Consider the following 16,650-nt stretch of genomic DNA (forward strand, 5'->3'; position numbering starts at 1 on the left):
AACCTACAATGACATTTTAAAAGCCACTTCAGGATCATGGCGGCTGGCTGCACATCGTCTGAGCTCCTGATTTGAATCACACAATCTGCCTGATATCGGACACCCAGCCAGTTGCCGATGCCCTATAAAGCTACATACAGCTATATGTGAACCCGGGGGAAGTCCCTGCGACCTAGCGGACTTACCTGCTTGACTCTCCCGCGGAGACCACACTGCGGCCTACCACCACTGCCGGGCGGGTGAAATGGCCGATCACCTGCCACACACGAAGCTGCAACAAAAGAGGTCTACCACTCTCCTCGTTACCCCCCCCCCCCCCTCTGGACCGGGGGGGATATCCCGGTCCCCACTGAAGAACTCTCGCTATTCAGCATTAAGCCAGGGGCCAATTTGAGACCCACGCGGCGTACTTAACATGGCCGCCATCCCAGTGACTCAGCAACCATCACCAGGCCTGACAACACAGGACTGGCTCACCGCATTCAATCAGAGATTTGACGACATCTGCCAGAAATTCTGGAGCCAGATTCACGACCGAGCTCAGAGGCAAGCCTCTCACGCAGAACAACGGTCCCACAACAACACCGTGGAAGCATACCCTTCACCCAAACTGGAGATTATGAAGGGACACAGCTCGCATGTACCTACACCTCCTGTGGTGCGGATGAGGGATGCTGAGGCCCTCCACGCCTGTTCTTCTTCCGAGCCGGGGGCTCAAATGGAGGTATTCCCCCCCCCACTGCCGTCCATATACACAGGAGGTCATCCGAAACCCGGAGAACCCATGGGCCTACGATCCTGATGAAGGGATCAATGGACACCAGGCACGGGCTCCCACAAAGGCCTTGGGCCGAAGACATGGAAGACGGAAACCTCGCACACCTTTACCCGGCCGACAGGAGATAGCACAAGACCCCCACGGACCCGGTATGCAGACGGGTGTGGGGAACACAAGAGCGCCCTACCAAATGTGGCGTGGACTACCACAAAGCCAGAGGGGACTGCCACACACAGGGATCGGCTGACAGCCAGGCTTCTCCTGCTGAAAGCTTAGTTGAGCAACTGAACTTGAGTGATATCTTTAGTCATCACCTGAGATGTTTATTATTATCATTATGTTTTAGTTAGACCTGTTGTCTACTTATTTTATGCAACCTTATGATATTTTGCCTATTTGACATATGCCTGACCGAGCTCCCAGATGGAGCTTATAGCATGCAGCTGCTGGCGCCACACCGTTTTGTTAGCCTCAGTGGATTAATCACTCCCTCTCTTTGCCGCATCCTTACCCGTACTTATCCATAAACACCTGCACCTAGAGAGGGTACATCATATACTGTTAGTAAATCTCCTACTTTAGCTTGCACGTAGACATGTGGGTCTCAGCTAGCTATATACTTCATTAATCTCTTGTATCATACTCGCACCCCACAGGCAGGCTACACTTCATAGCAGGAAATCGTCAGTTAAAGTCACAACGATCTTGGACTAGCCCTAATACATAGCATAGCACAGCAAGTACAGCTAGACTACTAGGGCTCGACTAATACTATTTAAACGAGAGGGCACAGTTGAATGCCAGATATATATATTATGCAGCATGGAATTTTTTAGCATATCTAACTGAAGAAACCTCACCCTCTCGCTAACCTTCGCACCTAACGTTAACCTGTTGAGCATGCATTTGTATTATTTTATTATTTGACCTTAATGTCAGTCTGCATTCCGGTCTTCCACGTTTTACATTGCCTGTGTTACTGACATAGCTACTGTTTAACTTTAAAATAAGCATGAATACTATATAAAAAAAATGTGCAAATGTAATCCATGTTTATTAGCACAAAATGGTCGGCTCCTGCTGTTGTGGCAGTGCCGGCATGTTTGTCATCATTATGCACGTCAAAATAAAGATTTAAAAAAAAAAAAAAAAAGCCACTTCAGACTATGGCACAGTTTACCATGTAGTGTAAAGGATAATAACATTCCCTGTATGAGTGTGAACTTGTCAACAGACAAAACCACAGAAGCATAAACAAATAAGAAAAACATACAAAAAAAACAGGTGTCCGTTTTGGATTAGGCTCAGTGCAACACGAGGGGGGGGGGCAGATTGTCTGGGATAAAGGTGGTGCAGACCATGATTTATCCTAAATTAGAGCATACTAAGGAGCCCCTTATGTCAGTGGGTAGTTGTAATTAGGTCCCAGAAAGTAGTTATAGATAGGTCAATGGGGTGAGAAACTCACTGTTGGGTAGAATGGCTGCCTCGAGCTCTGCTGGGTGGTCTGAGCCATTTAATCAATAGTGAAGAGTCCAGATTCTCAAGACCCACAATTTGGGGAGGCCCGTATATCCACCATCATCAACTGCATAAGTTTGTGTGCTATCACGAAGGATATATTATACTTTGTTGACCTTTAAAAGTATCACCCTTGCTGCACTTATTAAGTGTATTTGCTTGACTAACGTGGTATCGCTTACTAACTACACACGTTTCACAAAATCCATCATGACTGCCTTTATTTTGGAGTATTATTCCCCTTTGAGCAACAAAGAAAAAGCCCATCTGCGTGTCTGTCAAGCATATCCAATCCTCTTCCGCATAACTCATTTGATTTATTGCACTTCTACAATAATATCTCATGTGTGGACATACAAATGAGCTCTCCAGTGGTGTCACTTTTAGCATCTGTGAAATATCCAGTAACATTCTCTGTCATCTAAACGGAAACAGTGTCTATATGTATGTCATGTTATCCATTAATTATTCGCTCAGCGAATCCTGTTCCCAGTTCTGAAAATAGGTGTTCAATAATTATGCAGTCACCAGGACTGTAAGAATAACCGTGTATATTTGTAAAAAAAAAATATTTGGGCTCTAGCAGCACTTCTGAAAAATTAATATATATATATTTTTTTAATATTAATTCAAAATACAAACAGGTGTATCCTATTTGTCTACAAATATTTTTTATATGTCATACTTGTGTCTTGTGGCAACTAAATTACACATCAGCCAAAATCCGAAACATTGTGCTTCTCAAATGTTTAACCAATGTACCTGTTTTAATCATATACAACTGGAGAATAAAATAAAAGGTTATGTTTAGCCTTAAGTGAGTAATCAGATCAATGAAATGCATTATTATTTTTCAAGCTCTACCCATCCCACAGTTCAAAACTTCTATTTGTAGAATTCTGCAGAGCCATGTTCTTGTTAAAGTTTGTGGGTACCTAACTTGGCTAAATTAATCAAACTATATGTAGATCGTTTTCTGTGCATTTTACTTGCCATATTGCTCCCAAAGTGTCTGATTGTATGTATACTTTTCCCGCAACTGCTTATTTTTTGCAGCAATAGTGCAGTGAACCCTTTAGATATTGCAGAGGATGGATATTTTATAAAAAAAATAATGATGTGTTCACAGAATAAGCAAAATCATTTATCTAATATTAACATATTCACCTGAAGTGCCATTAAGGGGACACTAAATGCACCAAAAACACCACATCTCAATGAAATTGTCTGAGTGCCATATCCCCCCTGCTTACCCCCCCCCCCCCCTCCCCCATCCCCCATCCCTGTTTTAAACCTGCAGATGAAAACATTGATGTTTCTGCAGAATGACAATGTTTTCATTGCAGGATTTAAATGTCTCTAGTGGCTATCACACATACGGCCACTCGAGGCACTACTAACAGCATAATCTAAATCCAACATGGCTACTCAGCCTGATAAAAAAAGTAACATTTTATTTTTAAAAAGTATATATAGAGTAAAAGTAAATGTGCTTTTGTGCTTTACTTTTTTTATATACTTTGTTAAGAAATACTTGTATTCTGAAAAAATGTATCTCTTCTTCTGTCTGTATATATATATATATATATATATATATATATATATACACACAGACAGACAGAAGAATATATATACAGACAGACAGAAGAAGAGATACAATATTTCAGAATACAAGTGCTTCTTAACAAAGTATAAACAAAAGTAAAGAACATTTATCACCTGCCTGTTATAAAAACAGTTAAATTAGCTGTTACCAAACCAATACAATCTGTTTGGTGATGGTTGTATATCTTCCTGTTTATTACACATCATGAAAGCAGAAAGCTAGTCACATCGGGTATTCCCACCTCCAATAAAACCATAAAGTGCTGTCACACTTTGGAACTTAAAAGGAGGACCTTGTAACTAATCATTATCTGCAAAGAAAGTATATTTTCAATTGTGTTTCATAATAATCCCCAGTGTCCACGCCTTGCCTTGAACCTTTCAAGATGAGGTAAATACGTTTATTTATTAGGGTTTAACATTGCCACCTTCTTTTTGTCCTAAAATAGACACCTTTTAGTCTTCAAACAAATAGGTTTACTTTGAAAACAGTCAAGGCAATAATGGTTTATACTAAAAGGCTAGGGTGACTAACAAAAGAGTTATTTTGTGTGGGTATTTTAGTGTGGGATTTTATTTTGTGTCGGTATTTTAGTGTGGGATTTTATTTTGTGTGGGTATTTTAGTGTGGGATTTTATTTTGTGTGGGTATTTTAGTGTGGGATTTTATTTTGTGTGGGTATTTTAGTGTGGGATTTTATTTTGTGTGGGTATTTTAGTGTGGGATTTTATTTTGTGTGAGTATGTATTTGTGTGGGTTTTTATTTTGTGTGAGTATGTATTTGTGTGGGTATTTTAGTGTGGAATTTTATTTTGTGTGGGTATTCTAGTGTGGGATTTTATTTTGTGTGAGTATTTTAGTGTGGGATTTTATTTTGTGTGGGTATTTTAGTGTGGGATTTTATTTTGTGTGAGTATTTTAGTGTGGGTTTTTATTTTGTGTGAGTATGTATTTGTGTGGGTATTTTAGTGTGGGATTTTATTTTGTGTGGGTATTTATTTTGTGTGGTGATTTTAGTGTGGGTTTTTATTGTGAGTATGTATTTGTGTGGGTATTTTGGTGTGGGATTTTATTTTGTGTGGGTATTTATTTTGTGTGGTGATTTTAGTGTGGGTTTTTATTGTGAGTATGTATTTGTGTGGGTATTTTAGTGTGGGTATTTATTTTGTGTGGTGATTTTAGTGTGGGTTTTTATTGTGAGTATTTATTTGTGTGGGTATTTTAGTGTGGGATTTTATTTTGTGTGGGTATTTATTTTGTGTGGTGATTTTAGTGTGGGTTTTTATTGTGGGTATTTTAGTGTGGGTATTTATTTTGTGTGGTGATTTTAGTGTGGGTTTTTATTGTGAGTATTTATTTGTGTGGGTATTTTAGTGTGGGTATTTATGATGTGCGGTGATTTCAGTGTGGGTTTTTATTGTGAGTATTTATTCGTGTGGGTATTTTAGTGTGGGTATTTATGATGTGCGGTGATTTCAGTGTGGGTTTTTATTTTGTGTGGGTATTTATATTATTTATTATATACTATTTACTTTAGTTATTTTCCCCAGTGTTCCATATCTTTACCTAGCAATTTGAAGTATTGCATTTTTTTATTGTGGAAGTATTGTCGAGAGGTTGTATTAATTATTTATAAATCTTTCCTGTATAAAAATTTCCTGTATAAAAATGTTTGCCAGCATGAAAGTATGGTGTGTTTCCTATAAATTATGCAATCTGGTGAGATTTATTAAATTGTATAATGCAAGAAAAAAAAAAAGCCAAACTGAATTTAATCTCTAATTTCACAAAATGATTTGTGAGGGACAGGTTCTTTGTAAAATCTGTAAAGTCCCCAACAGTGACAGTGACATTTTTATGAAGAGTGGCAATCAATATACTAATATATATATATATATACATGCACACATATACTGGTAATTTTCCATTTTCACGTGATTAACCTATAGATCTCATTTTCGTTGGTGTACATACAATGTGTAGTGTGACACAAGAAGTGAGAGGAAGATGATTTGTTAATTATATTATCATTATTTCTGCTCCACAACTTATAGTTCAGATGGATAATACACCTGTCTTTATTTTGTGTTCTAGTATTCTACAGGGGGAAGCTATCCCGTGACATATATTTCCACATCGCATTATCCATACCAAAGGATTGCACCCCAAGCCAGCCTGGAGTCCCAGCAGCCTCTTTACCCCAAACCCATCTATTCCTACAGGTTCGTAAGATGAATTAGCACTGAATGAATGAGTCCTCCCAAGTCCTTATATTAATAATGCACAATTTCATATTGAAATGTGCTGTTTTCCTATGAAAGGTACTCAAGTGCACCCAAAGAGCCTCTTAAATATGCCTTGTTTTAATGATAAATGTTTCTGAAAATCACAAATGTGTTTTTCACCAACAAATTCTAAAAGTAAACAATGCAGTAGTGCTAAAGTGGTGATGATTAATGTTGGCACTGTAGATGTAGTGGCTTGTATTCCCCATGATGCTCAGCCAGCGTAAATGATCTATAGAGTGTCATTTACAAATGTATTTTGCTGAGATCTTCTGTGTTGATTGTCATTGCTTTTTAAATACTGTGTTGGTGAATGCTGAAGGATGTGCAGAACTTTTCAATAATATAAACCAAAACGGAAAAGTCCTATATCAGTAGAGTAGACAAATATTTAGGGTTCAATACATAGTAAATCCTTACAACGGGGGTCCTCAAACTTTTTAAACAGGGGGCCAAGTTCACGGTCCCTCAGACACTGTTGGGGGCTGGACTATAAAAATTATGAACTAATTCCTATGCACACTGCACACACATGCATAAGGACATAAATGCACACACACATACGGACTTACATACATAAACAGACAGACACAGACATACACATACATACATATATACAGACATACATACACACACACACACATACATACAAATACATACACACAGACAGACATAAATACATACACATACACACAGACACATAGAAGATATAGGGCCCATCAGGTGGCCATGAGTGCTTGGGCCAGGCTCAGGACCCTAGCGGGCCGGATGTGGTCCGCAGGGCACAGTTTGAGGACCCCTGCCTTACAACATCCACCATCAGTGACCTTGCTACATTTTGAAGCCTTCAGGTTTATGTTATTTCTTAAGACCCAAACAAGTGAAAATGTTGCCAAGTAATAAATGCTTCTTAACAAAAATGATTGAAGGCTTCTAATTTATCTTTTAAACACGTGGTAACTGTAGGTGCAGATCCCAGGCCAGTGTCTGTTGTGAGTGCCTGTCTGTGTAAACGCATCTATATCAGTAGAGGGCTTGCAATTATACGCCTGTTGTGCTAAACTGAATGATACAGAAAGTTCCAAAATATTTTCTACAGACCTGCCAGCATGCTGTTCCAGATGGTTTTCGGGGTTTTATGTGAAACTCTAACAGGGTTTCTATTTACTAAAGTGAGAATTCAAAGCAAATTTAAAGTGAATTTCATATTTAAGTATAAATTTGCCAAAGTAGAAAATTCCCTAATTTAGCGATACTTACAGTTTTGCTACTCTGCTCTAAATAGGAAATGAATTTTGAATTCTCATTCCAGCAAATATTCCCTGCAAGTAATACAGATACAACATCTGAGATTCACGCAACAATTAATGTGAATCAGGATTTAGTTTTGTATTCTATTGCAGCTATGTTGAATTTGGTTTGTGATCTTTTAGTTAAATAAAGTAAGAATGATCTTTCAGGTATATAAAGAAAGAATGAAAGTGTTGACACTTTCCTTTCCGTCACTAAATTAAGTTGGTGTTCGGAGTGGGACTGGAGTATCCTTGTAAGTTAAAAAAAGAAAGGAAAAAGAGGGATGAAACAGCGCTAAATAACTAGGGGGGAGGCAGCACACCTAGACGGGTAAATTCTCTCCTAAAAACGCAAAAGAAATGGGTTGTAAGTAAGTTACCAACATGACGGGCTAAAAGAATTATTGGTTAATCAGTTACGGTGTAGCATTCAGGAGAGGATGGCAACTGAGTTTTTGTCCAGCGCTAATGGCAAGCTCGGTTCTGGAATATGGTCACATCCTCAACAAGCAATTACGATGGCATGTTAAATTAAAAAACGTATTAATATTTTAAGTGAATTGTTTTAAAATCATTTACGTCATGAAAATGTCTGATAACAAGTCAGATTTGATTGCATTTGTAGTTACATTATACACATAATGAGATTGTGTCCCTTTATATTCTTAGCATTCTGATATTCATGGCTTTGAAGAACAGCAAAACGGGGAGCCTACCTGTGAGTGAGATTTATAATTTTATGACTGAACACTTTCCTTACTTCAAGGTAAGCCACGCACGTCATTTATTTCTCCTATAAATCATTCCATCTAATTTAGTCACTTAAATCTAATCCGTCAGATTTTTGTGTTGATTAAAGGTTTAGGAAAGCCTCATGTTGATGCAAATACGTGTTCTGCCCCACATCATTTAAACATGAGTATATTCCTGAATATTTGTGAAATGATTTACCTAATCCCTGATACATAGGGGTCTAATCGCTAAACAATGAATTACGATGAAGATTTAAAAAATCGCCAACTCAGCTGTATCTCCAACTCAACTTTTAGTTTTGAACTTTGCTTACTGCAGGGTGGCCCAAAAGGTAGATCCCCAGATGTTTGTAGAACTACAACTCCCATGATGCTCTGCATGCCTTTCGAATGCCTTTAGAATGGCAAAGCATCGTGGAAGCTGCAGTTTTCAAAACATCTGGGGATCTTCCTTTTGGGCACACCTGAAGTAAAACCTTACACTTGCTCTCCTTTTGAAATCAGCATGTGTGGGGGGTCAGTGAGATACTCAATAACTAAACAAGAAATCCCAAATCAGGGGAGAGCATGAGGATAAAGCAAAAACAGCGGAAATCCACACATTTTATACAGAAACCTTGTGCCATAGTTTAATAATAAACATTTCACTTGCGATTGCCACGTCCTTTCCGTATATCATTTCCATGGTATAATTTGGGCACAATATGCCATTATATAAGTACACCATAGAATTATCTTTCATGGTTGGCCTTTGAACTTCGCTTTATTTCAATTTCCAAGTAAGCTTGATTTCCACCCCCATTCATACAGAGTATACATAGAACAGGAATTTTTGATTTCTTTTACTAGTGCAATTAAATCTTTTTTTTTCTTTGCTAAATATGTGCACCTCCCAGTGTTTAATGATGTATTAGTAGAAATAAAAATTCCTTGCAATTATCTGGGGCGGAATGTACTTGATAGACAGATGAATATAGCTATTACATAGCAAGTCTCAGACGCAGCTATATAAAGTGAGCCATGAAATCTGTCATTTGTCTGATTGACGTGACTCAATTTCTTTGCAGGTAAGTGGGGAAAAAATAAGTTGTTTTGTAAGTTGTCTTTGAAAGAACATCAACTAATCAGACAAAACAAAATGCATCTAACAAATGACACTCGTTTTCAGACCGCAAATAAAGATCAGTCCCGGACAAATCTTAAAAAATCCTCATATAGAGAGATTCAACCTTAGACCTGTGCCTGTTAGTGTCGTTAATAAGCATCTTAATAATATAAAAATGAAAAACCAGTGTGGACCAGATCAAATCCCAGCAATGTTGCTGAAGCTCAGTGCGCCAGCAATTGCTAAACCTATCCCCCCGAATATTTCCAGCCACTGCACTTTGACACTTCACCGTGCACCACCTATTATGCACTAAGGGAAACCCTCTCTGCACTATTTTCGTTATGTTTAATTTTTGTTAACAATTATCTCTTTGGTTATTAATTTTTTGGAGTCTGATATAATTTGATGGGAAACAGTATTTAGCTTAGCCATCTAGCTTAGAACACCCACGAAGGTGTTTATTAGCAGAAGCAAGGGAATTACAGTAGACCAGTGATAGATTTGTTTTATCAGATACAACCTTTTTCATTATACATCATGATTTTCGCTGCTTTTGTATGCCATTAGACATTTCCCTTCTACTTTACAACTTTATATCAGTATTGGCTATACGTCCTCCCTTATTCAATACTGTGTTTTTCATGGTCATATTTATAGATTGCATAAGAGATACCTCAAGGGACCACACTGTTTAGGGGATTATCGTCTTATACTCCTCTGGGAACAGCATTTTGAACAAAGTGTTCATTTGTATACCAAGGATAGATATTATAACCATTTATAGGATACAGAATTATATTTGGATACACAGGTGCGATTGTATCTCTTTCTATAAGCAGTTTAATAAAGTTTCAGTGAATCACTGTTGATTTTGAGATACTTTTCTATGCACTGTATTAATAATATCTAGCACTATTTGGTATTTCCTAGTTTCTCTCCCCTATTTTTCTCCTATCTGCTGGACTCCAAATCTTAAGATTTATTAGGCTCAATATTAGTGTCTGTTTGTCATCTTACCAGCTTGCTGGGTAGTTTCTCTTTTAAAGGGGCACAACCTTACCATCCAGTGTGTGTTTTTCATTATTTCTACAATAAAGGGTTCATGCCCATATTTGGTGGAGCTGGTACCACCTACTCTGACCCATTTCCCTAGCCACAGATTCAACTCTTTGTTGATCTTTGTTGATCAAGGGGAATTTCTCTGTTTTTTATATTTGGTGAATATATTTATTACCTGTTATGTATTACATTTATATGTGTGTATGTGTATATATATTGGTAGCTTGTATATTGTATTTTTGTAATATTGTATCCTATTGTAACAATGTAATGTTTTGTGGACCCAGGACATACTTGAAGACGAGAGAAATCTGAATGTATTAATCCTGGTAAAATATTTTATAAATAAATAAATGTAGATATAGTGACCTTTCCCAGCATAATTCATGATTGGATAAAATCTGATGGAAATGTCAAGGGAGCCCAGATAGACTCGGCTAAAGGACAGAGCAATGTGGAGCAAACTTCACAAATACAATTTTTTGTAAAATTCAGGGAATATGTAAACATAATATTAAAAATCCTGAGAAGTAATCGTTTTCCTTTTAAAAGTACATTTCTGATTCTGTACGTATGGAGTAAGCCATTGCAAATGTGATTATGTAAGGAAAATGTTCGTTTATTTCATGTATTTATAGTAGTTCTCATTCTGATAAATCACTTCAAACCAATCTATTTTATTGTTTCATGAGAAACTGAAGAGGTGTGCTCTCTTTCCCTTGTTAGACGGCTCCAGATGGTTGGAAGAACTCAGTGCGCCACAACCTTTCCCTGAATAAGTGCTTTGAGAAAGTTGAAAACAAATCTGGAAGTTCTTCCAGAAAAGGATGTTTGTGGGCCCTCAACCCTGCAAAAATCGATAAAATGCAAGAGGAATTGCAGAAATGGAAACGAAAAGATCCCATCACTGTGAGAAAAAGCATGGCAAAGCCAGGTGAGTTTAGAACAAATGTAATCCTTTTATCCTGTCTCATAGATCTATGAGAATTGACTATGTTCAATGTGGTCATGTTTACAATGTAAATGCTGTTAATAGATATTGATGCAATGCAAAAAGAGGGGGGGAGGAGGGGTGAATATTATTAACATATATCATTCACAACAAAGTAGTTTAATTATTTGCAAAAGATAAAAAACCCATGAAAAAAATGAAAATTGTATTTAAGATTTATATTAACAGGAACTGTCAGTTTGAATTGAATGGTTTGACCTGTTATCTGGATGTCCCTTCTTTTCTCCATTACTGCTTAGTGGAAGTCAGAACATCTAGTCATTGAGCTAAGCCCGGCAGTGCAGGGATTAGCTCATTGGCTGAGAGTGATCAGCTGACACTTTTAGTCTATGCATTATTATAGCGAGCTGTAGTAAAAATGGTGTTCCTTTAAACTTAAATGAAAGAACACTTCAAAGTGTTATATCTTGGAATTATTTTTTTGGCATAGAATGCTGTGTGCCAAACAACGTGGAACTTTCATTGACAGCTTGGGGTTTGTTAATTGAGATTAGACAGTCAATAATAGAGCTTTGTTGTATCCCCTATCTTATTTCTAGAAGATCTGGATAAGCTAATAGGTGAGAGAACCGAGAAACTGAGGTCTTCGCTCATGGCTTGCAATTCAGTTGGCCTTGTAAACTCTTCTGTTGCAATGCAGATGTCTATGCAGACAACACTGTGTGAATCCAGCATGTCACCTTCTGTGCCCACATCACTGCAGTCCGTCCATGACGTGTCCGGGTCTTTACACGTTAAAAAGCAACTAACTGGTCACCAGCCGCCATGTTATTCTTCTCTACCTCATGGCTACCCACAGTTATCTCCTGCAATGATACAGCAACCTCATTGCCTCCCTCAAAATCACTTCTCACCTCAAGATAACCAAACTGAACTGAGAGCACAGCCTATCAACCCCCAGGACTCTCCAATCCCTGCCCACACTCCACCTCTGCATAACATAAAGATGCTGACCGAGCATTCTCCAGCCAGAACCATGCAAGAGCATCTCAACGAAGGGGAGCTTAGCAACGACATTGATGCCCTCAATCCATCCCTTACAGACTTTGACCTTCAAGGTAAGAATAAAACTATGAACATTCTACTCTGAATCTTTATATAGCTCTAGATATATGCATTCAATATTTTACTTACACATGCACATTGTTTATGTATAAACCACAAATGCACTATATATATATATATATATACCTTTTCTCCCTAGCAGCTCTGATCTCCAGCATGCCGCTCCACCTCTTTGGCTGAGATCATCGAGATTGATGTCCTCAGCCTATCCAATGCTTTCCTATTGTGCATTGTAAGGGTAGTGGCATGCATGGTAAAAAAAAAAAACACCCTGCACCAATCTGATGGTTTCTCTGAGAGCATCTGATAGAAATCTGATGGAAATATAATTATATTCTGCTATTTCTGTTGATGCACCTTTAGTGGCTGTCGAAGTGACAGTCATTAGAGGCATATGAAAAGACTTGCAGGCTTAAAACACGGGATATGGCATCCACACCACCTCATTGAGATGTATATCTATAGTGTTCCTTCAAGGACACATTGATTCCTATTTGCCCAATATCCAGAACATTATTTTCGAACAAATAATGAACAACAAAAGTATATAACATAACATTATACCATTTATATTTTTATACAAATTAAAAACCAGTTTAAAAGGCTTACACAACTGTTTGTGGGACCTGTCTAGGATTTAAGCCCATATGGAATTCACCGTGTCTTTTCACACTCCCTCTGGCCAGATCTGACTCCACAGCTTGCCAAAATTATATGAAATTAGTTCTATCTTAATGATGTGTGAAACTCAAAGAGAAGCTTGAGAGAATGAATCGTTAATTCAGTTCATTCTTATTCATTACCACCACTTAGGGTGTAGTCCTTGTATTTTTTGCATCTTGTGCTGAGATTTACACATATCCTAATGGTTTAGTTACAGTTTCAAAATCGTACAAATTGTGGATTACATTCTTTACATAAATGATTCCCTGAATATATATATTTATAAAGTGACTTTCTACTAAATGGTTTTAGCGTTTTAGAATTGGATGTGATTTTTACCTATGCTAAATTAAGGTTGTGGTGAACAGGAATGAAGTCCAAATAAGGATTTCACAAAAAAAAAAAAAAAAGCATTTCACAAAGCTTAACAAATTATTTGAAATAATCACATACACAATTCCAGAACTATTAGTCTGTGTCCTCGCTATCACCATTTCCCCTTCTTTTTCCTATTTTATCCTGATGTCATGTACTGCTTTTCTTCACTGTTAAATTTTGCACTTGTCAGAATTGAGGGATTAACTGATTTATGTACAATACTTTTTTTGCCACCTATCTAATCTTACAATTTTGGTGCATGATCCACATTGACTTTAGTACAAGAGGAATTGACTTGAATGGTCAAGAGGAACAAATATACCAGATTATTAAAATAGAAGTTCTTCCACAGCATTAGTAACAGCACCATAAATTATTAAAATGACAAAAAACAAACAACCAACCAAACCTGATTGTAGATGAGAATGCGTAAAATGAGAAGAGATAAAATAATCTAGTAGTAGAACGGATGAAGTGTTGCACGTAGGAACTAGGAACTAGGAACGTAGGAAAAGACGTTATGTAAAGTATCACCAGCAGCCTGGGTTATGTGGCAGGTACCAACAATCCTCAACAAGTAGTTATACGTTGTAAATTATTAAGGCCAAAGGTCCAAAATGTTGAATGTTTTGTGTGTGTGTGTGTGTGTGTGTGGTTTTTTTGGGGGATTTTAAGTTTTTTTTTTTTTTTTTATTGAAAGATTTGCATGATACATAAACAACGTTTAGCAAGCGATATGCCTGTTATTAATACAATGATACATTATACCAATATAGTATAACAGTGTCGTTTTGTCATTTCTAACAATACATTGCTTTTCTAGTTGGCTCGAGAGCAGTAGTAACGTAGCCTGGAGTGGATTTATATTAGAACATTGGATCATAGACTGTGCTGTTTCTTGCATTATTTTAATTAATTAATTAATTAATTAATTAATTAATTAATTAACATGACTTTGTGGAGGGTGGTCACTAAAACCTTGGTGGCGTTGCCTTGGTGGCTATAACAGGTTTCGGAACCAGTATGTGTTGATCCCTTGTGGTAGGTTGGGATTAAGGGGGGGAGGGGAGGGTGGATGGAGGGTGGTGGTGTAGGGGTTGTAGATCGGCCTTTACCATTTAGAAAGTGATGGGTTGGGTTGCTGCCTAGGGAGGAAAGTTGCCTGTGGTGGAGAGTTGCCTGCTTTTTCCAGGTAAATCTGCCATGGTCGCCAGCATGTTAGGTAGATTTGGTACCGGTTTGATAAGGAATAGTCTAGTTCTTCCATTACCCTCAGTGTTTCTACCTTTGTTATCCAATCTCGTATAGTTGGGGCTTGCGTTTTTTTCCAATGCATCGGAATTAAGAGATTTGCTGCGGTTAGGAGTGGTTCAGTAGTGTACGTTTGTCTCTAGGTATGGGTATGGGATATAGAAGAAATATTGTCACTTTGGTGTAGGAGGTAATTGTTTGCCTGTGATCATGTGAATTATTGTCAGCATGCATGTCCAGAAGCTTTGGATTATCCCGCATCGCCACCATATATGCCCTGCGTTACCTTGTGATTGACCGCATCTCCAGCATGTGTCCAGGGTATTGGGAAAGAGATGTTGGAGGTGTGAGGGCGTGTAGTGCCATCTAGAAACTCGTTTGTAATTGCTTTCATGGATAGCAGTGCAAACTGAGGTGCGGAAGATGTTGGTCATTATGTTTTTGTGTTCTTCTTCATTGAATGTGATATTGAGTTCTGTGGCCCAATGGGTTAGGAATTTCGGATAAGTAAGTGTTTCTTTTTGTTGTAGTAGTTTATAGAAAGTGGATAAATGTTTTTTTCTAATGGTTTAGGCGCAGCATGTGGTTTCGTACATGGTGAGTTCTCTGTTGCCCTTCAGAAGGGTGGGATTTGATTTGAAGAGGTGTGTTAGTTGGGAGTAGCTAAATCTTTGTAGGGGGGTATGGGGTGTTATGGTTGGTAAGATCTCTGTCATGGGTTTCAGACCTTGAGTACTGAGCAGAGAACCTAGTCTAAGGTAGGGCAGATTATGGCCTGTGGCGTCTTGGGTCCCCTTTTGATTCAGGTGGAGCTGTAGGGGCTTGGGTATGGGGAAAAGCGGTGACGGGTGGGCTGAGACATTATGTTGTGATCGGAGTTTATTCCATACCTTCAGCATAGCTGGTATAGTGGGGTGGGATGTGTATTTCGGGGTGAGGGATGGGCCTGCTCTCTCCTGCCATGGGATTGTACATATCTGGTCCTGGAATCCCAGGCTTTCCAGGTACACCCAGTGTTTCGGATTCTTGGGATTTGCCCATTCATAGATTCTGGCTAGGATCATAGCTTTGTGGTAATGTTCGATGTCGGGCAGCCCGAGACCACCCTGTAGCTTAGGACATGTGAGAATTTTTTGTGTGATCCTTGGTTGCTTATATGAAGGTGTTGAAAAGGCGGGTTATGGTCTTGAAGAAGTGGCCGGGGATGGCGATGGGTAAGGTTTGCATTAGGTAGAAAATGTTGAATGTTTGTGTCCTTTCGCTTAATAAACATCCTTGGATTTGCAAGTGCAGTGAAAGACATTTATTTATCTTTAGAACAATCGTATAGTGTAATAAAGTAAGACATATTGCAGTTACATATGGTGTAACTCTTACATATAAATTAACAGTTCAGTGCTCAAATAAAAGTGTACATATTTAGTGCAATATCTGCATAACGGTATTGATGTCAACCATGTGTTCATCAATGTCAAAATAGTTTAATATAGTTTAAAGAGTGGGTAAAGCTCACTTAAGTAACTTAGTCATCCTCACAGTTAATAGAGCCACAAATGACCAAGAATCATTGGGGTTTGGACCTATTTGTAAGGGAGCCACCGAACTCTAGTGAACAAGACCAGACAACATGGACAGTCTCTTAATTAGCACAAAGGAGTGGTGTAATTTTGGGGTTGTAGCCAGGCAGGTGTAGGGCAGTGTTAAATTCCCCAGAGACAGGTGGATTTGCACAGTTTTTTTTATGGATATGCAATATAAATTGTATGGTTCTCAAAAAAAGTCATTACTGTATTGTAGATAAATTTAGCACCTGAAAGATTTCTCCATCATTTTTCAATAATTTACTGATTTGCATCCTAATTTTAATGAAATTAATAAGT

At 38.1% G+C, this 16,650-nt stretch overlaps 1 protein-coding gene across 2 annotated transcripts in view; it reads left to right on the forward strand.

Moving 5' to 3' along the window:
• The window catches only part of FOXN1 (forkhead box N1), a 63,285-nt gene that overhangs the window by 46,220 nt on the left and 415 nt on the right, over window positions 1-16,650 (forward strand). Inside the window, exons 6-9 of one of the 2 annotated variants that reach the window (XM_063449958.1) lie at window positions 6,000-6,127; window positions 8,152-8,248; window positions 11,128-11,335; window positions 11,953-12,471. In XM_063449958.1, coding sequence (XP_063306028.1) covers window positions 6,000-6,127; window positions 8,152-8,248; window positions 11,128-11,335; window positions 11,953-12,471 — 952 coding nt within the window. The remainder of the gene's footprint in view (window positions 1-5,999; window positions 6,128-8,151; window positions 8,249-11,127; window positions 11,336-11,952; window positions 12,472-16,650) is intronic. The other variant, XM_063449959.1, reaches the window with a different exon arrangement.

The sequence above is a fragment of the Pelobates fuscus genome, chromosome 1 (assembly GCF_036172605.1).
Source record: "Pelobates fuscus isolate aPelFus1 chromosome 1, aPelFus1.pri, whole genome shotgun sequence".
NCBI classification, from domain to species: Eukaryota; Metazoa; Chordata; class Amphibia; order Anura; family Pelobatidae; genus Pelobates; species Pelobates fuscus.